General features: G+C 40.3%; 1 protein-coding gene across 1 annotated transcript in view; it reads right to left on the bottom strand.

The window, feature by feature from the left end:
- The window catches only part of LOC118338165 (zeta-sarcoglycan-like), a 36,050-nt gene that overhangs the window by 11,615 nt on the left and 1,076 nt on the right, over positions 1-23,359 (bottom strand). The window contains exons 2-4 of the mRNA XM_035675409.1: positions 15,704-15,898; positions 10,821-10,922; positions 917-1,004 (exon numbers count right to left, since the gene is read on the bottom strand). Coding sequence (XP_035531302.1) covers positions 917-1,004; positions 10,821-10,922; positions 15,704-15,898 — 385 coding nt within the window. The remainder of the gene's footprint in view (positions 1-916; positions 1,005-10,820; positions 10,923-15,703; positions 15,899-23,359) is intronic.

Below are 23,359 nucleotides of genomic sequence, written 5' to 3'. Positions count from 1 at the left end.
GGCGCCTAACAAAGCTGGATCAGCCGTGCTTTTACAATGGATGAAGACAAATCAGTAATCTGTTCCGCTGGTGAGGAATATTAATTCCCGTTCTCCAGACTTTGGTGTTTTTCCAGATGTGCATGCAGAAACTTTTAACGTCTCCCTTTCTCGTGCTCCCCTCCTCTCTCTTCCATTAATCCACGGGCTGCGACGGCTGGGGAATTTAATTATTCTCGCCAAGTTTCATCTCATTCCAGACAAAATGCAGTTTCTACAAAAGCAGGCACTAATTTTCAGAGGAAGGTCAAGCGTGACCAAAAAGTGTCATATCACCAGTCTTGTCAAATCAGCATCAACTCTCAACTTATGTTGGCTAAGATCAATAGCTATTAATGTTAATAAGCAGGTCATTTGCTTTCCAGTGGTCATTAATCATGTAAATGACTTTGGTAATTTGGACTGACTGATGGTTAAACTTGATGATAATAAGAATAATCCATTGTCCTTTCAATAAGTGCATCAAAGGTTAGTGTCTGAAAAAAAAAGTATTTTTTTAAAGGCACTGAGACGATTAAAGAGAGTTTAAAGATGAATTGTTGCGCTAATCTTGATTGAAGTCATTAACAAAATAAGATTGATCAGGCAATTTACAGCCAGGGCCAGATGAATCTAAGATCACTTTTAAATAAGTTGTTCGTGGAAAGAGAAATAAAGGAGGAATCCAAGTGTAAATAAACCAGTGACACATAACTTTAAGTGACACAAGGGCAAAAAAACTGTTAAACTGCAGTTTAAACTAACGTTAGGCCACAAAATTACGTAACGGTACACAGTAGGTGTCTCCCATCAGCTGTTGAAGGCAAGTGGCGATTTATTATCCCAAATGAAATAGCTTCCCAATGAATGTTTACAGTAGTAAAAACTAAAGACTCACCCACTGTGAGCTGCCCGGTCAGCTGGCCTTGGTCGTTCCTGACGTTCATCGTTACGTTCTTTTCTGATCGCAAGACCAACAAGCTGTCCTAAGGGAAGCATGAATGGGGAAGAAGAAAGACAGAGAGGGCGAAAGAATAAAAGAGAAGAAATATGTTATTTGGATCTTAAATCTGATATTGGGATCCCTTTAATAGGAGGGAGAACCTTAGCTATGTAAATTATTTTCTTTGTCATGATCCCACTGGCTTATTTAAACAGCTCATACAGCAAAAACCACAAGACCAAAAGTCACCAAAATTGGCAAGTGGGTTGCAAATTCACCTACTTCTCAGGCACATAAATTGACACTCATTGACCTTAAGGTGGCGCTGTAACAATCAAGTTTACCTTATATCAATTATCTTGAAAGCAGCTTGGTTTAGAGTCATTTTAGAATCATTTTAATCTCTTAAGTCATCTGCATCTTTCTTCTATTGATCTTCTGCTTTAAAATGTAAAATCTTGTTTGTGTCAGCATCACCTGCAGGCTCTGCTGATCTTAAGTTGTTAAAGAAATGTCAATATGCCAATCCATTTCGATTTTACAAGCCCCATCAAAATAGGTACATTTGATAATAATTGTGTACCTACGTCAATGCAAAGAAGGTTGTATTGTAATGTAAAAAACCCTTCCCAAGTAAATATTTCCTAGATATAAACCACTGAATTAAACCACATTAAGACTAAAACAGAACGAATTAAAACTAAATTATCCAAGGATGAGTAATGAAGTGTAGGTAGAGTCTGAGGAGAAGGGAGTGGCAGGGTGGTTGAGCTGAAAATGTGTATTTTCCATCACTGACAGGGGTACGTGTGTCCTTTCTTCACTGCAGACATTTTAACTCTGGACCTTTTCTACTTTCTGGCAGTTTTGCATTTTGCAAGTTTATGGCTCTTTGACATTTGAATGATGGCACACGTGTGTCACTGCGTGCATGCTGAAAAGGCTTGCGCTTCATGCAAACGGTTTTCTCTTTGTTTTGTCGAGATTCTAGTAGGCTGTGGATGCAGTGAGGTACCCAGTAAATCCACCATACTCTAAGGGTTCATGTATGTATGCATGAGTGAGAGGCTTACAGCAGTGTTTGTGTACATAGCATCAGTAACTGTGAAAATGCAGCTGCTGAGAGTACTGCTCCTTGATGTTTTTGGATCATATCTGCTTGACCAAACGTTAGATGTGCTGTAGCTTTGTTGTATATAATGTGAGTATACGCTCTAATTTAACTGTGTAATGTGGTGGGAATTAGTTTATTCTTATGACAAGAGTGGTGCTGAAAGCTTGGCGACATAGTGACCACTTGCACTCTTGGTTGATAACATGACAGTATGTTAATGCAAATTGTGGGCTGACATAACAAAACTGGCATAACACTGACATATTGTCACCTCATGAAGTTAATATGGAAAAACTTGTTAGCTAATAACTGCATATTTACACATCTGGCAGATGCGATGCAAGATTATCATTTATTTAGAGTCGAGGCCGCCTGATAAAAGTTCAATATTTTTTTAGCTTTTAGCTCTGTTTTGGTACATATATAATTTTTTTGGCTGTTAAATGCTCCACTATTACTGAATGGTGTTTGTTGCATACAACTGGTTCATCAGTTTTTATGTTGGTACTGAAAACAGCTGCATTCTGTGTCAGAAAGCTATACTGATGAGAAAGGTGAGAAGTAAACCAAACAGTAAAGTTGCAAACTGTAAATCCAAAACAATGAGCTGAAAGATGCTAAAATGCACTGTAGAACTGAGGGGTGACAATTCTCTGTGGGTTCATTACCACGAATAACCCCTTTCACATTACAGTCATTTGACCTATTGTAAAAATAAAAGTATCAATGATAATGATTAATGATAATGTATAAAACATTTTTTAACTCAGCACAAAAGCGCACAGCTAACCCACTGATGGTGCACGCAGCTGTTGATTTGAACTCCCAACCCCCTTATATCTCACAATGTTCAGTTCATGTTAATGTTTCTTACGGTTGGATTATTTGTAATTAAAAGTGACATTTGTTATCCATTTAGTCATAGTTTCACATTTGAGCTAATAATTATGCTGTGATGCATTCTAATAGGTTTGATTAACTTCATGCTCTCCCAAAAGAGGCGTTAAATTGTAGCAGATCAGCTCAAGTTTGTGCGGCATGTAACTTTGCAGAGGTCAGTCGGTTCATTTTCATTCCCTGCTTGCTCCTCCCCAATAGAAATGTGCATCATGAATGGAGGTTCGCCAGAAAGCACAGCATCATGAAGAAAATTTTAGTTCTTGATTTGAAGTATCCCTTTAAAGACTTTATAGGTCTTAAACTGTTTCCTGGGGGGCCATGACTGAGACGCTCCTGCTCTCCTCAACACTTCTTTGGGATCACATAAAAGGCTTTTTAGTCACTGCGCCTGTTGAGGAAGGTCAAGTGCAGATCAGAGTGAATGCACATAAATGGAGCCTGTTGTTGAAGGTGCAGTGGGCCCCGTCAGACTGAAAAATTACCATGGCTGCTGTAAGGCAAAGGATGCTTCCCTGCATACAATGAATAACATCATAGCTGAAAGTAAGAGCACAGCGCACTGCTTCGATGAACTAGTTGAAACAAAGCAACCTCATGTGATGCAAATATCTTTCTGAGTGTTAAATAAAATGCAGACCTTTAAAGCATAGATAAAGAGCTCAGGGTTTAACTGTAATCCGAAACAAATATTTGCATAAATATATTTAAATTTTAATTATATTTGATTGTTGTGCTTGAGGCCAATTTGCATACTAAGCCGAATAAGTAAATATAATGAAGAAAACATGTCATAAGTTGAAAAGGTACGCCTATTAAGTCTTAATTTCCTCATTCAAATATCAAATCTTGCAGGAAGGCTCTTTGCATGCAGGGTATAGGCTGTTTTGGAACATGTTTTCAGGCATATTTAACATTTCGCATATTAAAAGGCCCCTGTATTTCAGTGTAATACTGTTAGCCAAATTAAATTGGTTCTAGCAAACTGGGTTTGAAGGATGTTCAGATCTATGAGGCACTGCTGCTGCTGCAAAAAGCTTTGATTTTAAACTGTGAGAGTTAAACAAGTGGATGGCTTTAGCCCTCATCTGCAGACTTGAATTCAGAACTGGTGCTTACAATCATTTTTGTTGTGCATCTCCAGTGCAAGTAGGTGAGACTCAGTGAGGCGAAAGTTTCACCCCAATAAAAATACACCTGCATCTCATGCTATTTATAGATCATTTAGGGTCCTTGGGGAAAATAACGAGAGCCAACAGTCTGAACAGCTGAGATTTGATAAACTGTATCTGGGCAATGTGTTGCCTCATACCACATTGTTTTTCAGACTGAAGCAGAGAACAAAATTCACAGCAAAGATGCAATTTCATGGTTTTTACTTAATTTAAAATTGCAATGCTAGTGTCAACAGCAAGAGAATAATTTGAATATACAACTATCAAGAGTTAAATGTTAAGATAATCAAAACTGGACAATTCTTTATTGGCCATTTCAATCCAATAAAACGGTACATCCTAGGTAATAACCACAGTCAAGCTAATTTTACAGTAAAAAAGGGGCAAAGGTCCCATTGATCACCTATTTTACAGATATTTCTGTTTCCAAGTGGAATGAGGAATGATGTGTCCACAGATTTTTTGGAGCCTTACTGTACCGTTTTATCTGCTTTTAGATGTTTATAATACTACAAAAGTACAACTACAAAGCCGTTACTAAAAATATGACTTTTTAACTGTAGTGAGGCTGTTGAGAAGAGCTTTTTGCAAAGCAACTGTTCTATGAGTAACCATGCTGCGCAGGAGTCTGTGGTAGAAAGAAAACCTTTTTACCCACCTTGCAGGAATTTATAAGTGGGCAGCCCAATAATACATTTAAAAGTTTAGGTAAACCCACCTGCATCCTTTGGGTTTAAGAAGTGTTTTTTTTCCAGAAATTCTGAAGGCTTTATAGCTCCAAATAAGACTCAGCAATAAAACATTGAATTGACTCAAAGAGATGGAAAAAGTGCTGCAGCCCCAACATCTTTATTGTGTTGATCTTCCCAACCAGAGAGATTGGAAGGGTTTTCCAGTGTTACACTTAACTTGCTATTTTGTTATGCCAATTCATTCATAGGAGATCATGGGGATTTTTTGTTAGGACTACGCAAAGATATAAGTTAAGTTATTGTAGGCTATTTAAAAAAAAAATGAATTGTAAATATATCACATTAACCAATGTAGAAAATGGCATGTCATCAGCATATAACGACGTCAATGGGAGATATTAGAGGCTTCTGTTTGATGCTAGCGGCCAATGGTTCATGATAACTAAAAAAAGAAAAGGGGAGCGAGGGCTTTATTATTGTAGGAGATTACTTTTTTATCTCATGCAAATCTCAACATCACAACAAACTTCACTATTTATACATTAATTGAATCTACTGAGTGCTTGGGTAACAATTTTCCATGGCTTCAAGATCCGGTTTGCTCTGTGATTATTATTGATGACATTTTCATAAAAATCTGCAAAAAAGTATTTTTTCAGGGTTCGTCAGTACAGTACCATGAGGACCATAAAGCAGTCATGTTATTAAGTCAACCTGGTTTATGCTTTTTTTGTAGGCTGCAGAAGCCTCCAAATATCAACTAAATAATGCAATTACACAAGTGTTCCATTGTTCTTAAATTAGCTTCTTTGGGGGTGCTGCCTGTCTCAGACAGAATCTAAAGTAAATTTTGTGCTCAAGTTCGACTGGTGGACCTAGGATGCCCATGAAGGACATAGCACTTTTGCTGCTGTTTTCCTAAGGTGTGTTTCGTGGAGGTTTCTTCATGGTAGCCAAAGTGAGATAGGGATAGATGAACACCCGTCGTAATGTAGATGTGCATTCAAGTTGAAGACACCTGCTCACTGACATCAGATAGAGCCGATTTAAGGCTCGAGGACCCATTAAGCTCAGTGAACCTCTTGTCGACTGTGCTGTTCAGCATGTTTATCGCTGCCAGGACATCCTCGTTGGTAGCTGGAATCAGGGCACTAGCAGCATTAGATTTAGTTTCTAGTTCTCACTGGAGTTTTCTTCTTTCTTGTCTCTTTCCTTTATCTGTTTTTTATTTGTTTATTTTTAGAACATTATAAATGGTAAATGGACCTGTACTTGTATAGTGCCTATCCAGTCTTCTGACCACTCAAAGCTCTTTTACACTACAAACACATTCACTCAGTGATGGCAAAGCCTATCGAACAGGAACTAATGCATTCATACACATTCACACACCGATGCAAAGCATCTGGAACAATTTGGGGTTTAGTGTCTTGCTTAAGGACACTTCGACACGTGGCGGGAGGAGCCGGGGATCGAACCAACAAGCTTTCCGATTAGTGGACGACCCGCTCTGCCTCTGAGCAGCGCCTGTATAAGTAATTTCAGACACAGGGAAATGAAATGTAATCTCTTTTTGGTGAGGTAAAAGGTGAAGTTGAGGTCGAGCTCCCCCAAAACATATCTACTCCATACAAAAGCAAAGCTGAAGCCCCCTTATGTTCTTTAATAAAGCAACAGATAGTAACTGGGCACATGTCCAGATACAGTACACTTCAAAGGCTTCAGGCTGAACACTTGAGTCGCTGATTTTCTTTCTCTGAACACATTCAAGCAGAGAGGAGGAACTAATCAGTCAAATCAGCTCCCGTAATTATTAACATCAATAAAATTCTCAGTGGTCCATGACTAGAATTCACTAAATACATCAATTTAGAAAACACTAAAAACAACAAATCTGAGTGGACTGACCACTCTCCTAAATATATATCACTGCTACTCATCGAATCTAATTTTACCTCTGTTGCCCTAATGTAGCAGCAGACATGATTACCCTAATGCATGTGAACAGAAGCTATTCTAAGACAAATCACTCTACCCAAGACCCATGCCTCATTTGTGCATTGTTCAAATGTTTGCAGAAAATCTACCAGAAATCAAAACAATGCATTAGCGAGTAAAATATGACTTTTGCAAAAAGAAACAATTTCTCTTGCATTTTACTCTTGAACAAAACAGAAACATAGTCTGTGTTAAAAAAACAACACTTAGTGGTAAAAATAAAACTTGAAAATAGACAAAATGACAGTAAAAAGTTGAAAGCTGGAATGCAAATACAAATACAAATACAAATACAAAACTGAACAGTAGTTAGTGTAGTGACATATCTAGGTGGATAGAAATGTAAAAATTTTTTGACCAATAAATAGCCATTACTCCACTGTTGCCAGAAACCAAAACGTTCTACAGCCTCACTAAAGGCTCAAAAACAACATATTTGTCATTGAATAAGCATTACTTGATCCACCCTGTTTGAAGTTTCTGTGGAAGAAAAGTGAAAGTGGGTAAAGAAATGCCTGCCCAAACATTTAGTTTCAGAAACACTTGAAATTTTACCTGCCAGAGGAACATTGCATTCATAATAACTTCAAGTTGGACACAGATTTTAAGCCTGAAATTATACCCGCTTTGTTGCTTTCAGACGGGTGAAATTTCAAGTGTCGAACTGATTTCACAAGCCTGAAATTATAGTAGTATTGTGGCTGTCACAGGTGTAGGTGGAGCTGTCATGTGGAAATTATCTCCTTGAAATTTTATGTGTAAGCTGGATTTCAAACATTTGATATTAAGTTTGTTCCGTTGAATCTTTTTTATGGGCCCCATGATTGGCCTCTTTTTGCCATTAAATTAAAGTGTGTTTGTGCATGCTGTACCATCTGTAAAAGCTGACAGACGGATGGATGAATGGATGGATAGATGGACTGACAGACATGCATAGGGGAAGCCCCCAGGGCGAAGAAAAATAATATCCGGAATATTCCATCCATCCATCTGCCTGTCAGATTTGACAGACAGCTCAGCAGAGGAATAACTGAAAGCTGCTGTAAAAAGAGACCAACATTAGTCACACATATTCAAACAATCATAACATTGAGTGTCTGTCGTCCAATTTACACTTGAACTTTCAAGCAGGAGTGCCACACAATGCCCATCATTTCACAAGTGTAAGCAACAATGGGGCTCTAATTTTTAAGTGTTTGAAATCAACTCTGCACTTGAAATTTCACCTGCCAGAGGCACACTGTTACCAAATCAGAAGTTTGGAGAGGCAGTTGTGACCGCCTGGGTTCACACTCTGGGATGCACAGCAGGCAGGAAATGTGAAGCATCAACACTAAAGCACTAGAGCCTGTACTTTGCCACGATAGTTTGGAAAATACATAAATTATATAATCCAGTATATAGTACAGGGTAGGGGTGGGCAATATAATTTGAAAACTCTGTTATATTAGGTAGCAGCGCACCACGTTGTAAACACGTTGACATACTATCACCTTATATTATTAACAGAGACAAACTTGTTAGCAAACAGTCTATTTACATTGATATGAAACTTTGTAATTTTAAGTCCAATGTTCATTCTCTTTTCAAGTCTATTTTAGTCTCTATCAACTACTGAATGAAATAATCAGGTTTTTTAGCCACTAAATATCTCAACTGTGACTGTGAAAACAAAGCAGTAATGTTATTGTAATTATTAATGTAATTAGCTGAAACATGCTAAACACAATGTTATAAAATGAGAAATGAGACAAATTTCAATAGAATTTCACTACATAGCTTTACTTAACTTACTACAAGGCGCTTTTAACTGTTATGAAAGTCTCAATTTAATACTAATGCCTCTACATGACCTACATAAGCACACCATACCATTAGTGAGAAGATTGGCTATTTCTATATAGTCATTAATGCCTGCTACTGGCTTTGATTCAGTCAGATTCCATGGAAATCAATAAAACGAGTGGGTGGAAAAACTTGCACTTTTGTCCACAGGTGCCCTCAGAACAGATTTTAGCTTTGTGATTCGGTCTTTTCTTTGTTCCCCTCTTTATTGTGTGTGCATTTGTTGACCTGGTTGATGAACTGCTGCCTACAATTGCTCCCTGTTGCGATATATAAAGTTGTATTGAACAGAAAATACAGAATTATTGCCAAATATAAATACAATATTGGTCTGTAATATAGAATGCAAATTAGACATACATAAAAACATGTGCACCACAAAAGAAAAGGCAGCACAAATAAAGAGTGGCCTGGTTTATGCTTTTTTTGTAGGGTACAGAAGCCTCCAAATATCAACTAAATAATGCGATTGCACAAGTTGACTAAGTGTTCCACTGTTCTTAAATGAGCTTCTTTGGGGGCGCTGCCTGTATCAGACAGAATCTGCATAATTATATATTTTGACCTGTAAAAGTATCTGCAAAACAGGACACATTTGTTGTATGCACGTTTCTTTTGAGTCTGGCAATGATTGCAAGCAGTGTAAACCGTATGTGCAAAGTTACCAGCTCTCATTTAGAGACCGCTGGTTTAAGGGGCTACTTAGCCTGTAATTTGCTGCCAGCTATCAAGAGTTCCTGCCAGAAACACTCAGAGAGCGATTTCCACTTGGTATTCACAGATTATGGCTTCAGTCATTGACGAGGAAAGATTCAAAGCACCAATTGATCCATGAGAAGTAAAACTAAAGCTACTTTGAGTTCAGCCTCAACAGCAGATTGGACGTGAACATAAAAACAAAATCATACTATATTTAACTTTAAGATATCTGTGGCACTACAGAGGTCACTGCTGTTTGTGGTAATGGCTTATTGATCAATGGTGGTTATCTGACTGAAGAACAGCACTGTGCACCGTGGTGTAAACTCATTGGATAACCATAATCCCCGCTCTCGCAGTGCTTGACATATTTCCTCAGGTGAGAAATATTGAGTGACCCACAGAGATTTTTGTCCTGCAAATATCTCTGGTACCGGTAGATAAGGGGGCCACTGCACAGCATGTCTGTAAAACAAGACAGTAAAAATGTCTGCAGGTGGTATTGCACCGGGGAATGAAATATTGGCTTTGTCCAATGTTCGGCTTGGGCGTCTGCTATGGCCTTGAGGCGTTTGCTATTGCTAAGCATGTGACTGTTATATTTAAATCAGCATTTAGCTCCAACTAAAACATCAAAGGGCAAGAGTGGGCAATTCCGAGTTGTTTCTCAATCCGCTGTGGCAAATTGTACCCACTATCGAGCCACTTCCTCCATCGACGTCCCTCAAAAAAATCAAATTTACATGGAACCCCAGCTTCCAGTGCTTGAAATTGCTTTCTGCACCATGCCTAATCACTGAAAAAGGGGATGATCCAACTGAGCGTCTGTGATTCGTGTGGGAGAAGGAAATTTGGATCAACTTTCTACTGGAGCTGTGTTGGTTAATCTACTGAACATCAAAGAAAAGAAAGGGGAGGGAGGAAGTGGAAGAGGGGAATTTATCGCGTGGGCTTGATTGGAAATCCAGCGGGGGGACTCTGGTCCCTCTGTAATCGCCTGTAATCTCCTGTTGGGTCGTATGTGGCTTGAGAGGAGCCGCGAGGCAGCCTATTACCCATCTCCTGCCGATGGGAGGCCCTGATAGTGCACTGTTGGAGGATGACAGGAAATGAGGAGGAGGAGGAGGAGGAGTAGAGGAGCACAGGACAGAGAGAGAAATAGTGTAATCTCTCCTATCCAGGCACAAACATAAGGTAACATCAAAGTACCGTCAAGCCAGAGCTCAGAGGGAAGTTGGCCTTTGTTGTTAATGAATTGATCATAATTTCCTCAACACTGGGAGATCAATACCAGCCTGTCTGCAGCTTTGCAGCTTTCCATGTGAGAGCTTTTCACACGCATTTCTGTCAGTGGTAGTTATTCCTAGTTCATCAGTGCTAAAGAGTATTGATCAATAGGCCAGTTGAAGTTGTTGAGAAGAGCAAAGGGAGCAACTTACCCTTCTGGACTGGATCTCATTCACGTAGAGAGGCAGGAGAAACTCAGAGATCCCCTCCAGGCGAATACCATCCTCGCTCAACTGAAGGTTTCCCATTCCACCCTGGAACATAATCACGATTATTAGCGATGTTGTGATGAGCAGTGCGGATTTCTCCTGATTTCCTTCATTCAAAAAGGATTATAGTTTCCCAAATGCATAAAAAATTGAATCCTGCTTGTGTCTGAACTGCATTAGGAAGAGCAGTAGCTTCTGCGTGCCAGACGGGCCGGTAGACGGGTAGTGGCGCTGAGTGACAGCGAAGAAGTAGGACATGACATCGAGGTGACAATGCCACATACACTCAGTGGTGTCAGGGTGACAGGCTGCATGCAGTGGGAGGCAGACTGAGGAGAACCAGGCTAATGTGGCAGCTGCGGATGTGAGTGTTGAGGAGACTCATGAAAATAACAGAAGAAAGTATCAAATGGTTGTGCAGATTTACACGAGTTGGTTTAGTACGGTTTACATTATTTTAAGAATTATTCGTGGTAGTAGTTGCTGTTGGAGTTTTAATACATTTCTTTGAGCATACATACAAAAGGTCTAAATGTAAGAATAATAAAGATATCAAGATCAAGATAGATATCAAGGTCGATGCAAATCTTATTTAGCTGACTGCTATCAACCAACAGTCCACAGTTTTCTTGTCAATGTCATTATATTTTGCAAACCCTCGCCTCATACCAAACATGAAATGATCCCACTGACATAAAAAACAGAGAGCAACCATATTGGATCGGTACTTGAGTTGAGGTATCAGAATTCATTTTGGGAAAAAAAGTTGGATCAGACTATAAGCAATGAAGGACAATACCAGTGTGTTTTCAGGTGTCCTTTACAACAAACCATGTATACTTACCCATTTTTTCACAACACAAGCTGAAGCTTTTGGTGTATTTTTACTACTTATACTGTCATTGGTAATTATGTAATCTGTCACAGTGAACATCAAGTCTGTGTTGACTTTTACTTTACTTTTAAGCCAATTTAAAAAAGGACCAGGATTGTGTAGGATTTAGTGGCGTTGAATTTTCAGATTGAACGGTCATTTCAAAACAAAACAATTCTTATATTCAGGTGATTATACACTAATGAAAACATTCCTGTGAATATTACATTCCATTTCTGCCAATAGATCCTCCAAAATGTTACACACTGCACCTGTAAGCTCAGTTGTAATTGGTAACACTAAAAATAACTGCACTCCATTGAGGTGAGCCAGTTTTATTGTGCAATGCTGGCTCACCGGGACACTTTATGGAACTGAGCCATTGTTAACGATATTTGTTTCACCTCTGCTACTTTCTTGCTATGACAAGTCAAAACATCCGCCATGAAGAAAGGTCCATAAATATTAAAATATCCCCTTACCTTCCTGGAAGGGACCTCATGCTGCTCTAGTGTGTGTGTGTAACTGAAAACTCCAACCAATCAAAGTCATCCCAACTTTTCAACAATCCTTTCAGATGGTACTTTAAGATCAGACTGCCTTGCTCTCAATAGCCTACTGGTTTACATATGAACCCTCACTGTACTCTTTCAACAGGAAATATTGAAAGAATATAAAATGGAACATGATTCTGCAACTTCACTGCATATTTTTCACCTTACATTTAAATTATTCAGGACCTGATTCTGCTGGCAGATAATTCTGTATAAATTGGACAAGGTTATGCCTTGCCACACCACAATGAGCAAAGTGAAGTTTGAGGCCAGCTTTTTAAGGATGTGTGTGAACAGATGGGCCCTGAGGGACGCGTTGAAATAGTCCATAGTGCTAGCAGCACAAATGGATGGAGATAGTGAATTATGGAGGCGGAGTACAGCGACGAGAGCTCCATCATACATGGTAGAGAGCCAGGACTGGGGACAGACAGCAGGACAAAGTCAGAGGAGCGGAGGAGGTGGGTGGAGCAGTGTGGAGTTCTTTGTATGTCAGCAGCCAGACGTTAAAGTCACTGCTGTGCTGAAGTGGAGGTGATGCTGTGGGTGTGGAGAGTTTGCTAAAAGCTGAAGTCAGTCAGACGAGTGGGTGTGAGGCAGGACAAACAGGAGGGCGTTACAACAGTCCAGTCGTGACGCACTGAAGGCCTGGAGAGTTATTCAGCATCAGTGAAAGAAATAAACGAACAGATACAGGCAATGTTTCTGAGGTGGAAAAATTACAAATGGAAGATTTTGCTTTAGTAAAACTGCAGAGATATCGCCCAAGGTTACACTTTTGTCCTTAACAAGCAGGCAGGAGTTTGGGATTTTTTTTGGTGATACTAGTAGTACAACAGCCCATGTGATAGATTTGTCCAATCAATGAAAAAGTCAAGAAGGAATGACACATCTTTACATGCAAACATCCAGGTGTGCTTGTGAAATATATGACAGGAAATTATCATGTACCACATGTATGGTTTTTGAGCATGAATTAGCAGCATGTAAAGCATATAAATAAGCATCCCATGTTTATTAATGCTGAGTGATTATGTGGTCACTTTATTCTTTCACATGCTATTGGAAAATCCTACGAATTTTGAAGGACATAAACAATTTGTTTGTACTGTGATCTTTCTTTTTTTAAGGACTTAAATTTGTCCGTGAACTTGAAAGTAACAGATTTTACACATAAAATGTCAGTTTACTAGTTAAGAGTCTGTAAAAACATTTTTTGTGGCTGTGGACTAGCTTTCTAAAGTCGGAGAAAATATCCTTGAAAATAACACTGGGGAGAAACCCTGGGGTTGAACCCTGGGTCCAGCTTTTTTATGTGGCCATTAGGGGCATTTATGCAATGTCGGAAGAATGAGAAGAAGAAGAAGAAAAACAACCCTTGTTCTGATTTGGGATGGATCGTGAATTATTCCAACGTGGTTAGCCCAAGTGCTTCCTCATAATCGTAACAAGTGGTGTTGTAGCTCTTGCAGTTTTGGGACAACTTTATTGTTGACACTGAGGCTTTTGGGCAGTAGCTGTCATCAGGCTTTGTGTGTGATGTCAGACAGTTGATCATATACCAATTGTGGCAGCTTTTTTGGAACAGAGTGGAGACTTTAAAACTAGGAGACAATGTTCTCATGCCAGTGTTTATAATACCAACACAGCGGGGTGTAGTTCGGCTGGTGTTTTCTTATTGAGCTGCTGAGTCCTGAGAGATGGGGAGCAGTGGAGTACATTTTCTGGAGCGACACCAACAGCACTGATAAGGTCTTTTACTCATGACACAGATTGATGGGAGGAGAAGGAGTAGAGGAGTGATAGCAATAGTCAGGGGACGCATCCGTCACAGAGGGGGGATGCTGCCATCGTGAGTTTGTTGACAAAATGGTAAATTGTGTGCATTGTCCCTGGAAATGTCACAGGAGCTCGCAGCATCTGCCTGTTTGGTTTTCGTTTGAGATGAACACATTCTGTGTCAGCCGGTCCCGCTGCCAAGTTTTTTCTAATTCTTTATCAAATCCAGATTAGACAAAGCACACAGCATGAGAGATGGTGCCTTTGACACATTTCAAATTGGGCCGCATGAATAAATTCCTCCACTAAGGCTTTTTGTATTAAGGTCAAAATAAAGAACAAAAGACAGAAAGAAAGAAAAACTATACTTGACCAACTTATTGTAAAACTCGTTCCTTAACCGTAAACTATGCAAAGTAGTAGACTGACAATCATTATTTAAGCAGTATTGATATTAAATGCTGTACATTATCTGCAATTCAGCATCATATTCATCATTCTATTTATATTTGAAATCCATGTTAAATTTTCTGAAAACACAGTATGAGACTAATTGTTTTCCTCTCGTAGCATCTCATTTGATATTAAGCCTTGCTGTGCACTTGATGCCAAGTACTTACGTTTTTAATTTTCTGATCTCCAAACACATTTCCACATTTAATTTCTGAGCTTATGATTGTATTTTAATAAATGTTACGTAAGAGCAGTCTATAAGCCTTTTTGATGTGTCTGTTAAGACTTTAGTCAGAATTACCAAACTAATCATTATGCGTCATAATATTACCCACCGAAAATCTCTTTAAAAATGTATCTTTTTTTCCATCGTTGGTGCGAGGCAGCCTCTACTGTGTTTATTTCACTTGTCAATATAATTGTGGATATCATTTTCTCTGGATTTTCTGTAGGGTGTGCACTTTTCTTCATGTAGCCATACAAGCTACTGCTTCCCATGCTTACTACCCAATTGTTCTTTTATTTAACCTAAAAGATAATTAACTAAGGGTTTAAAAGCTCCGGTATCTAGGATTTAGTGGCATCTAGCGGTGTAATTGCAGATTGCAACTTCCTCACTTCACACACGTAAAGCAGAAGCCCTATCTAGAGCCAGTGTTTGGTTTGTCCCTTCTGGGCTATTGTACTAACATGGCGGTTTAATATAGCAGACTCCATGGAACATGCAACCCGCGACATCTGCAGATATAAATGTATATGTATATGTAAGTAATATGAATATTATATTCCATTTATGCCACTAAATCCTCCTAAATGTTCACACTGGAAATCATGTATCAAGCAGAAGTCACAAGCTACACAAGGACTTGCTGTTTCTCTCTCTCTCTTTTAAATTGAATATATTTGGGTTTTAGATGGTTAGTAAAACCAAATGAGCAATTTGAAGACATTTCCTTCGGCTTTGGGAACTTTCAGTGGGCATATTTTGCACTTTTCTGACATTAATTCAGTCCTACAGTGGAGCTTTTTCCAGGAAAGACTAGTTGTCAAGAACAATAAGTCACTCATAAACTGGGTACAGCTTAAACAATTGTTGTCTCAGAATTAACGATATTTAATAACTTATAAATAATTGAGAAGTTATTTTGAACGATGCTGTAACTCACCACTGAGAAATTCATGACCTTTATGATCCAGACAGTGAGGGCCAGGTTCACTATCATGGTGACCAGGAGCAGCAGCAGAAAGAAATAGAGGCATCTTTTCCTCCAGCCGTACAGACCCACTGGGTACACGGCATCGCAGCCTGGTCGCTGGAGGTGCAGGGACTGGGACGCGAGGATAAACTGCTCCTGGGTAATCTGGAAAAACAAACAAACAAACACACACGCACGCAGGACTCTTTATGTTAGCTGGCTGTCAAGAATATTTTCACTCCGCAGAAGCAATCACATATTGTAAGTGGTTATTACCTTTCAAGCACCACTAAAAATGACTCTGGGCTGAGGCATGGCTGTGTACAATTTTTGAAAAGTGGTGCCACTACATAAAGAATAAAAGGTGTAAGCATGGCATAAATATAAGACTGAGTATTATTACAGTCTGAAACATCCACGCTTGGTAATTTAAGCGGAGAAGGGGGTATTTTCGATCTGTAATACACTAGAATCTGATTGTTTAAATTTTGAATGAGGGTTTACAGATGTATTTTGGGAAAAATTACTATTTTCCGTGGTTTGCAACTTTTACCTCGGTACAGCAGCCCTACGCACCTTCAGAAATGGAACCAGTGGCAGAGTAATTCATCAAGCTCTGTGCCTTAAAGACAAGGTCATTTGGGTGAATTTATTTTATTAAAAGATTGATCCAAATCAGAGTGCCCAAATCCAAAAGGTGACGTGTTTCATTCCACCGCAGGAAAGGGGAATCATCACTCAAGATTTATCGATTACAAGTTGCATCAGTTGTGGGAATACCTAGCCCAGAAGTGGAAAAGCGCTTAGATAACACATTTACAATTCTTTGATTTCTTGAATCAACAAACAGAAATCTGGAGCCCAATCTAGATACTAATGAACTAATCATAGCGATTGATGGAACGTGATTGTTGACATCTCTGATGTATTTCTCTACTTTACGGTGAAAATTCTTTTCTATGGATTTAATTACATGTCACAGCTTTGTTTACAATGCTAATTACTTGCTGACATTTTGTCAAGCTTGATCCCCGTGTTCACAAACAAAGTCCCCATGAGTGACAGCTTCCTGTTTACCGTTGCCGTCTGGCTGAGATCTTTATAATGTTACTTCCCATCAATCTTCCACGGGGAAATATTTCATGTGCCACCTGCACTAGGCAGTCTTTATGGAGCCATGTCCAGCAGAAGCTGTGGAACTGAAAGAGGCGGTTGCCACAGGGAGCGAGTCCCTCTTTAAAAGTCCAGCTTGAAATTTCACATTATGAACTAATTAGCGCCTACTCTTCTTGCTCTCAGCACTGACGAAAACGGGAGGTGGATTATGAGACAAAGGATCAATTTGGTGCCAGAGAAATGTTCTCCACTCTGGCTGAGTAACTGAGTGCCTGCCAGCGACTCGGAAGCTGCTACATGCGAGCTCTGATCTGAGATCAGAGAGGATGATGTCTGTCAAGTGCGGTCGTCCGGGCGAAGGCGAGCAGTTGCTGTTCTCCAGCCGATCGTGACTGCGGGGCTGACAGTGTGAAACTCCCTATCACAGGGTGCGAGGCTGGCTGAGCTGAATTCATACTGAGGCCGCCTGCCATCCTGCTCTCTTGCATAGGTAATGAAAAAAAAAGCAAGCACCTGCTAGTAGAAAGCAAAATAAAATGTCCAGCAGCAGCAGCAGCAGCAGAATGTCCAATGATATCAAAAGATCTCTTAAAAAGTTGCTCCCACATCCAAGCAGCAACTATTAATTCATTCTGCCAGTATAAAATACTTTAATTGCATGAAACACACCTCTATAATTGACACACCTGTGCACGGTAATCCCCAGAGGAGTAATGCATGCATAACTCAAGTCAGAATCCATGGCCCACGTGCTTTATTCACACTCAGCACATCATTAGCATAAGACACTGATGGCAGGGATCATTAGATTGTATGTTTTCCTGACAGGCTCTCATTAACCGTGGCAGAGCAAGCAAAGGCTCTTTAGTTCAGAAAGCTAACGACTCTTTCCTAAGAGGGACTGAATTACTTGACAAAGGTTTAAGCAGGGGAAGAATCTGTATCCGGGGCTCCTCTTTACCTCATTGGTTCAGATGTGGCTGCAGGCAACTTACAGAAGGAGCAACGCTACAGAAAGTGTCTGTTTTAACAACCAGGACGCCGAATCAGCCGGTGACGCTGCTCATTATTGTTGCAATAAATCAATATCTCTTACAGCAGTTGTGTTGTTTTTTTTGTGTGTGTTCATAAAACCACAGTCAGAGTGCAGCAGGCAGTGTGTGGTGTGTCAGCTGGTAAAGGCTGGTGCCAGAAATAGGCATTATAGAAACACCTGCTTTTTCAGATATGTTTAAATGAGAAAGCCTTAAACTAAAACAAAAAAATGACTTAATTTCACACAATGTGAGACCAAGGAAGCAGCAGATCTGAGAAGATGAAACCAGCCAGCCGTTATCACAATAGATGCCAGTTCATTTTCTGTTGATTTACTAATTGATTATACTACTAATTGTTACAGCTCTACTTTACATAGATCCATCTAGAGCTGGAACTGATAATTGATGAATTGTTCATTAATTAATACAAGCAAAAGAGTCAGATGATTTGCTGCCACATGTGATAGCAAACTGAATATCTTTGGGTTTTGGATAGTTGGTTGGATTCTGGGAAACTGTATTGGGCCTGTACATACAAACAATTACTCAATTGAGGTGGTCAACGGTCAAGCATTTTACTGGCCTATTATGTGAAATTATGCAATTCAAAATTTTAGAAAGCCACAAAAATACATGTCTGTGCCTTCACACTGATCTCCAAATCTGTACCATGACATTGAGATTGGACAATCTCTAAACCGGAACAACAACAACAACAACAACAAATAGTAACGCACTTCAAACATGGCATCTATCAACAGTCTTCCACAGCTTTCCCACTGCCTCTCAACTTGATCCACTGTTTAAGTGCCTGTTTCCTTGGATGAGCAGTTTAGGTCAGTGGCGGCAGATGTCTCACAAATGGATGTTGCGACTTTGCAGCAAATACAAATGACCCATATCGCTGGCCTAGAAATGTCAGTGATTCCAATTTAACCAGCGACACAGCTGAGGGACAAGAGCACTATGAGAGGTGCTTACACAAAGGCTGAATATCAACTCTAAATAAAATGCAGTGTCACAGGAGACTCTCTTTTATTACAACCACAACAGTGCACTACGTTGGAAGATGCCTTACACACAACGTTCAGTAAAAACCACACACTGAGCTACCACAGATCATCTTCGAGACACTTCTACACATCCTCGCACTTAATGTGAATCCAAGACACTCAAGAAAAGTCTACAAACATTAGAATAACTCTGTTTAAAACCACTCTTTTTGCCTACAGCCATGCCCCTGCTGGACAGATTCAGTCTATTTTCAATCCACTGTTGCTAGGGGAAACTTCAGCACTTGTAATTTCTATGGCAACCCACTGTTCCCAACGCTAGTGGATCCTGTGATTTCTTTGCAAGAGTTTTAATGCATATATTACCCCGGTCGAGTCAGGCCTCCTAAAGCTCGGTTATTCACAGAGCAAATGGAGGAGTGCATAGCGGCTGGCGTTTTGTCAATCTGTCATTTCAGCATGCCGGTCACAGCTGACTCTCACAAACACGCTGGACCGGGCTGATCGAGATGTGCGACTGCGGCGGGTGCGGGAAACAACTTTGACTTTTGAGAAACAAAATATTGATTACACAGCAAGCTGTGCAGGCACGTCACACTGAATCCCATTCATCAGTTTGTGTCAGCTTCAGTAGGTGTGACAATTAACAACTTTATGCAGAAGAATTGTTAAGCAGCAGAGTCACTACACAAACGGTCCTGATAATAATTCGAAATTAGGAGCAGCGGTCAGTTAAAAGGTCACTGCAGGGACAGATGGACACATGGCAACTCTGATACAACTGAGCCGAACAATAAATAAGTAGAAATCTCTTACCATACTTATTCATTCACAGAATTTTCAATAAACTGTGAGGATACCATATAATTCAACTGACAATAGCTACATCTAAACCTAATCCAAAGTCTTGACATGGTCAGATTGTTGCTCAATTTGGACAAACAAATGAGAAATGAGCCATTACAAGAAATGACCCCCACAAGAAGTCACAGGGTGAAATTTAAGGGATCACAAGCTGATTATCTGGGCAGGATATAGGAAAACCAAAATTCTAAAACACAGGATTAAGTTGAAGTTTAGCAATTTTCCCTAATTTTGTTTGTGGTTGTAAAACTGTATAGTTTAAATATTACTCACATGAAACACTCCAAGAGGATAAAATGCTCTCCAACTTCAAGTGAACTGCAAGTTAAACTTAAAAAAATAAAAATAAATAAATACACTGCACTGGGGTTGGCGAGTCGTCCATCACCCTGTTTCCTGCGTCTGGGTTGCCGGCTGCCGGCTGCAGATGCTCCATTTTCATCTTACAAAATGACTGTGTCCTCATACATATTGCTAAAATATTCAGAAGTGTTATCACGAGATCAGGTGGACGTCTAACATCATTTAATACGTCTTCACACACCAAATAACGGAGTAGATATTCACTTTTTTTCTCACCTTGCCTTTCATGAGCCAAAAAAAGCATTAAACACAAAATACACGCTGAAAGAAGGACGTACATCACTGCTGCATTATGCATTACATTCACAATCACTTTTTTTTAGAATATAAATTACAGACCTTTCATACAACATACGTTTTACTTTGGAAGAAAAACTGTTGTTTAAAAGTTAAAGCCCTAAGCTCCTTGAAAGAGAAGGGCATTCTACTTTTTAAAGGGTTAGTTGTTTAGATTTTTTGAAGTGTGGTTGTACAAAGTTCACCTGCAGTAGAAAGCGGTCAGCACGCCCTCAGTTAATAATATCGCTAATGTAATATCCCTCTCTTCAAAGCCACCAGACACCATTGACAAAAACAGTAATTTCACCCCACAGAACAGGGAAATTGCTGCTCTACCACTTCTTCAATCCACAGCAACTAAGTAACTCGTTCAGATTCTGACTAACGTGTTACTCTTAAGTCATACAATGGCACAAATTAAAATGACTGTTTTAAAGAGAGCATTAATGGATAGAACTGCTTCAGTTCCGCGTCAGAGAGGGCTCCCTGAGGGTTAAGCGGTGAAAATATTTGAAATACAGCTTACACTTAAACTGCCCCTATCCACAGCAGTACATTCCTTAGCTTTCGTACCGGTACTCCTGTCAGCTTCTCCAAACGGAGGGCGAACTGACTGCCATCTATACACCGACTACTAACTTCGTACAACCCGACTTAAACAAATCCAAACTAACCCTATACGTGAACTCATTCAATGTCAACGGATGTTAAGTGTTTGGTTAATTTAGTCCAACGCTTGTGATTCACAGTTATAGTGTTTTGCACTCCGGTGGCTGAAAACAATGAATTAAGCTTAAATAACGTACATGATACTGGTGACAACAGCCACATGAATGAGTGGACAATGACAAGAATGGGACTAAGAATAATTCAATGCTCAGAACTTCACAGAAAGTCTAAAGACCTGTTTCTTTCCCCACTCAACTAAGATGAGAGCACTTTTTCCAGGTAAAGTGTCTGTAATCCAAAAAGGTTTGTTTAGGCACAGTTAGAGTAGAGTGGAGCTCTACCTATGTTGGAAAAAAAAAATTCATATCCGTTCTAGTACGCAGCTCGAGACAAATGCCAGCAGATTATCACCGACAGATGGGTCTGAAATCTACTGAAAGCTACAGATGGTTTACCACCTACAGCGATTACATGTAGTTTCTATTAATAGAAAACACCTACACAGTAACTCGCCTCTCTAAAAGGTACAATAAACTCTAAAAACTGCAGATCATGTGCTGCGCTGTAAAAGCCCTTGTGGATTCGTTGCACGACCATATTTATCGATGCATACTTTATCAAACCCTTTCAAGTTAGTACTGCGATCTATGTCACTTTCCCTTTTTGCTGGGCGGTGGGAGTAAGGGGGTCCTCAGAGCTTTGCCTACAGACGTTACAGCTGCATCCAGCTAAGGCCAGCAATTACCCAGCAGTCCCTTCCCACCGCCAGCACGCCTCATCTTCACCAATTAGCGTTGAGGGTGATATTCTTCATGCTGTTTTGATCAAACAGTGACATGCGGCAGAGGCAGCAAAATGCGGCTGAGACGTCCCTAATGAAAGAAAATTAGACGTTATTAACGCTCGATATTGTTAATCAGCAAATCGCCCAGCGCTTTCTGGCTTGGCGGCGGCACAAGGGCCCCGCAGGGCCTCCTCAGCTGGAGGTAAGAAAACATTTGAAATGCACTAATGACTGAGAAAGCTTGTACTCGTCCATCCTGCATGCCAACGCTGCCCAATTGCTGAGGCAGCAACTATGGGAAAGGGATGCACACATCATGTTGCTAAGTCTGATATACAGTATCAAAGCACCTATTCATTTAGCTATTGTGGGCTCTTCAGTTTGACAGAGAGCCCAATCAGGGAGACAGAGGAGCCTGAGTGCGCGGCTGAAACCGGGGAAGCCAAGTATATTTCTCAAATGTGCGAGTCAATGCATTGACGCAACCATTTCACATTTTGTTGACGTGACAACCGAGCATGTTGGCGAGGCTGCTGCTGACAATAGCCGCTTCCACTTAGATGTGAAATCCAATTTTCGTGGCTCCATCATCTCTGGTGGAGTTACAATGGCGGCGGAGCTCGTCGATGGCTTTGAGTTTCGCTGTGTGGTTGCCCTTTGTGGATGGATGGCAGCGCGCTTCCTTCCGCTGAAAGCAACGAGGTAACCGCGCCGTATGTACGGGGCACGGCGGGGATCAAAGATCTCCAATAAGACCACGGAAAGGTCGCAGCTGTTCAATCAGAGCACGCAGCCAACAAGACTGAACATCACAGAGCGTTTGAAGACGGGGTTTTTCAGAGAGAATTTCCCCTTGCTGTTACACGCTCTTTTTGATGGTGCTTTCATGAAAAATATTTGTACTCTGCACAAGCTCGCCGGCACGCCGCACCTCTGACCTTTGCATCGTTTATTAATGCTGAGAGCTGCTTTTGTTTTAAAGTCTGCCCCGTCAGTTCCTTCCTCGCCGTTGATGATGTCTCTGGCAGCGGGGGAGAAGACGACAAACTGCTGATGTAAACAGACAGACACTTCTCCACAGCACACTAGCTTTCCTTGCTAATCCCTAACAAATCCTTGGAGAGCCAACGGGGCCATTTTGGACAGCACCCCATAGGCGTCATTTGCATTCATCAGTCGAACGCACACGGGAAGTGCCAGACTGAACGCAGCACTATCAACCAAAATGATGTCACGAAGGAGCCTAAACAAAAAAACACAAAAAAAACGACCTCTTGTTTTAATCAGAGGAGATTGCAGATTCTCACACTTTTGTATCACCTTCCTGGGATTAAAAAATAAATAAAAATATTAAACATGACAAATTAGCTTCAACTTGCAGACTTGTCACAAAGTGGGAAGTGCTGGATCAGCTGAGGGCCAGTGTGAGCAGGGGTGATTTCTTGACTGATAAGCGTGGCCCCAACCACTAAGCCCAGAGCTGTGTCTGTCTGTGTGTGTG

Source organism: Morone saxatilis, unplaced genomic scaffold (genome assembly GCF_004916995.1).
Source record: "Morone saxatilis isolate NCDOM2014 unplaced genomic scaffold, NCSU_SB_2.0 Contig4, whole genome shotgun sequence".
Classification (NCBI taxonomy): domain Eukaryota; kingdom Metazoa; phylum Chordata; class Actinopteri; family Moronidae; genus Morone; species Morone saxatilis.
The sequence above is the reverse complement of the archived record's forward strand: the minus strand, read 5'-3'. Positions and strand labels throughout refer to the sequence as shown.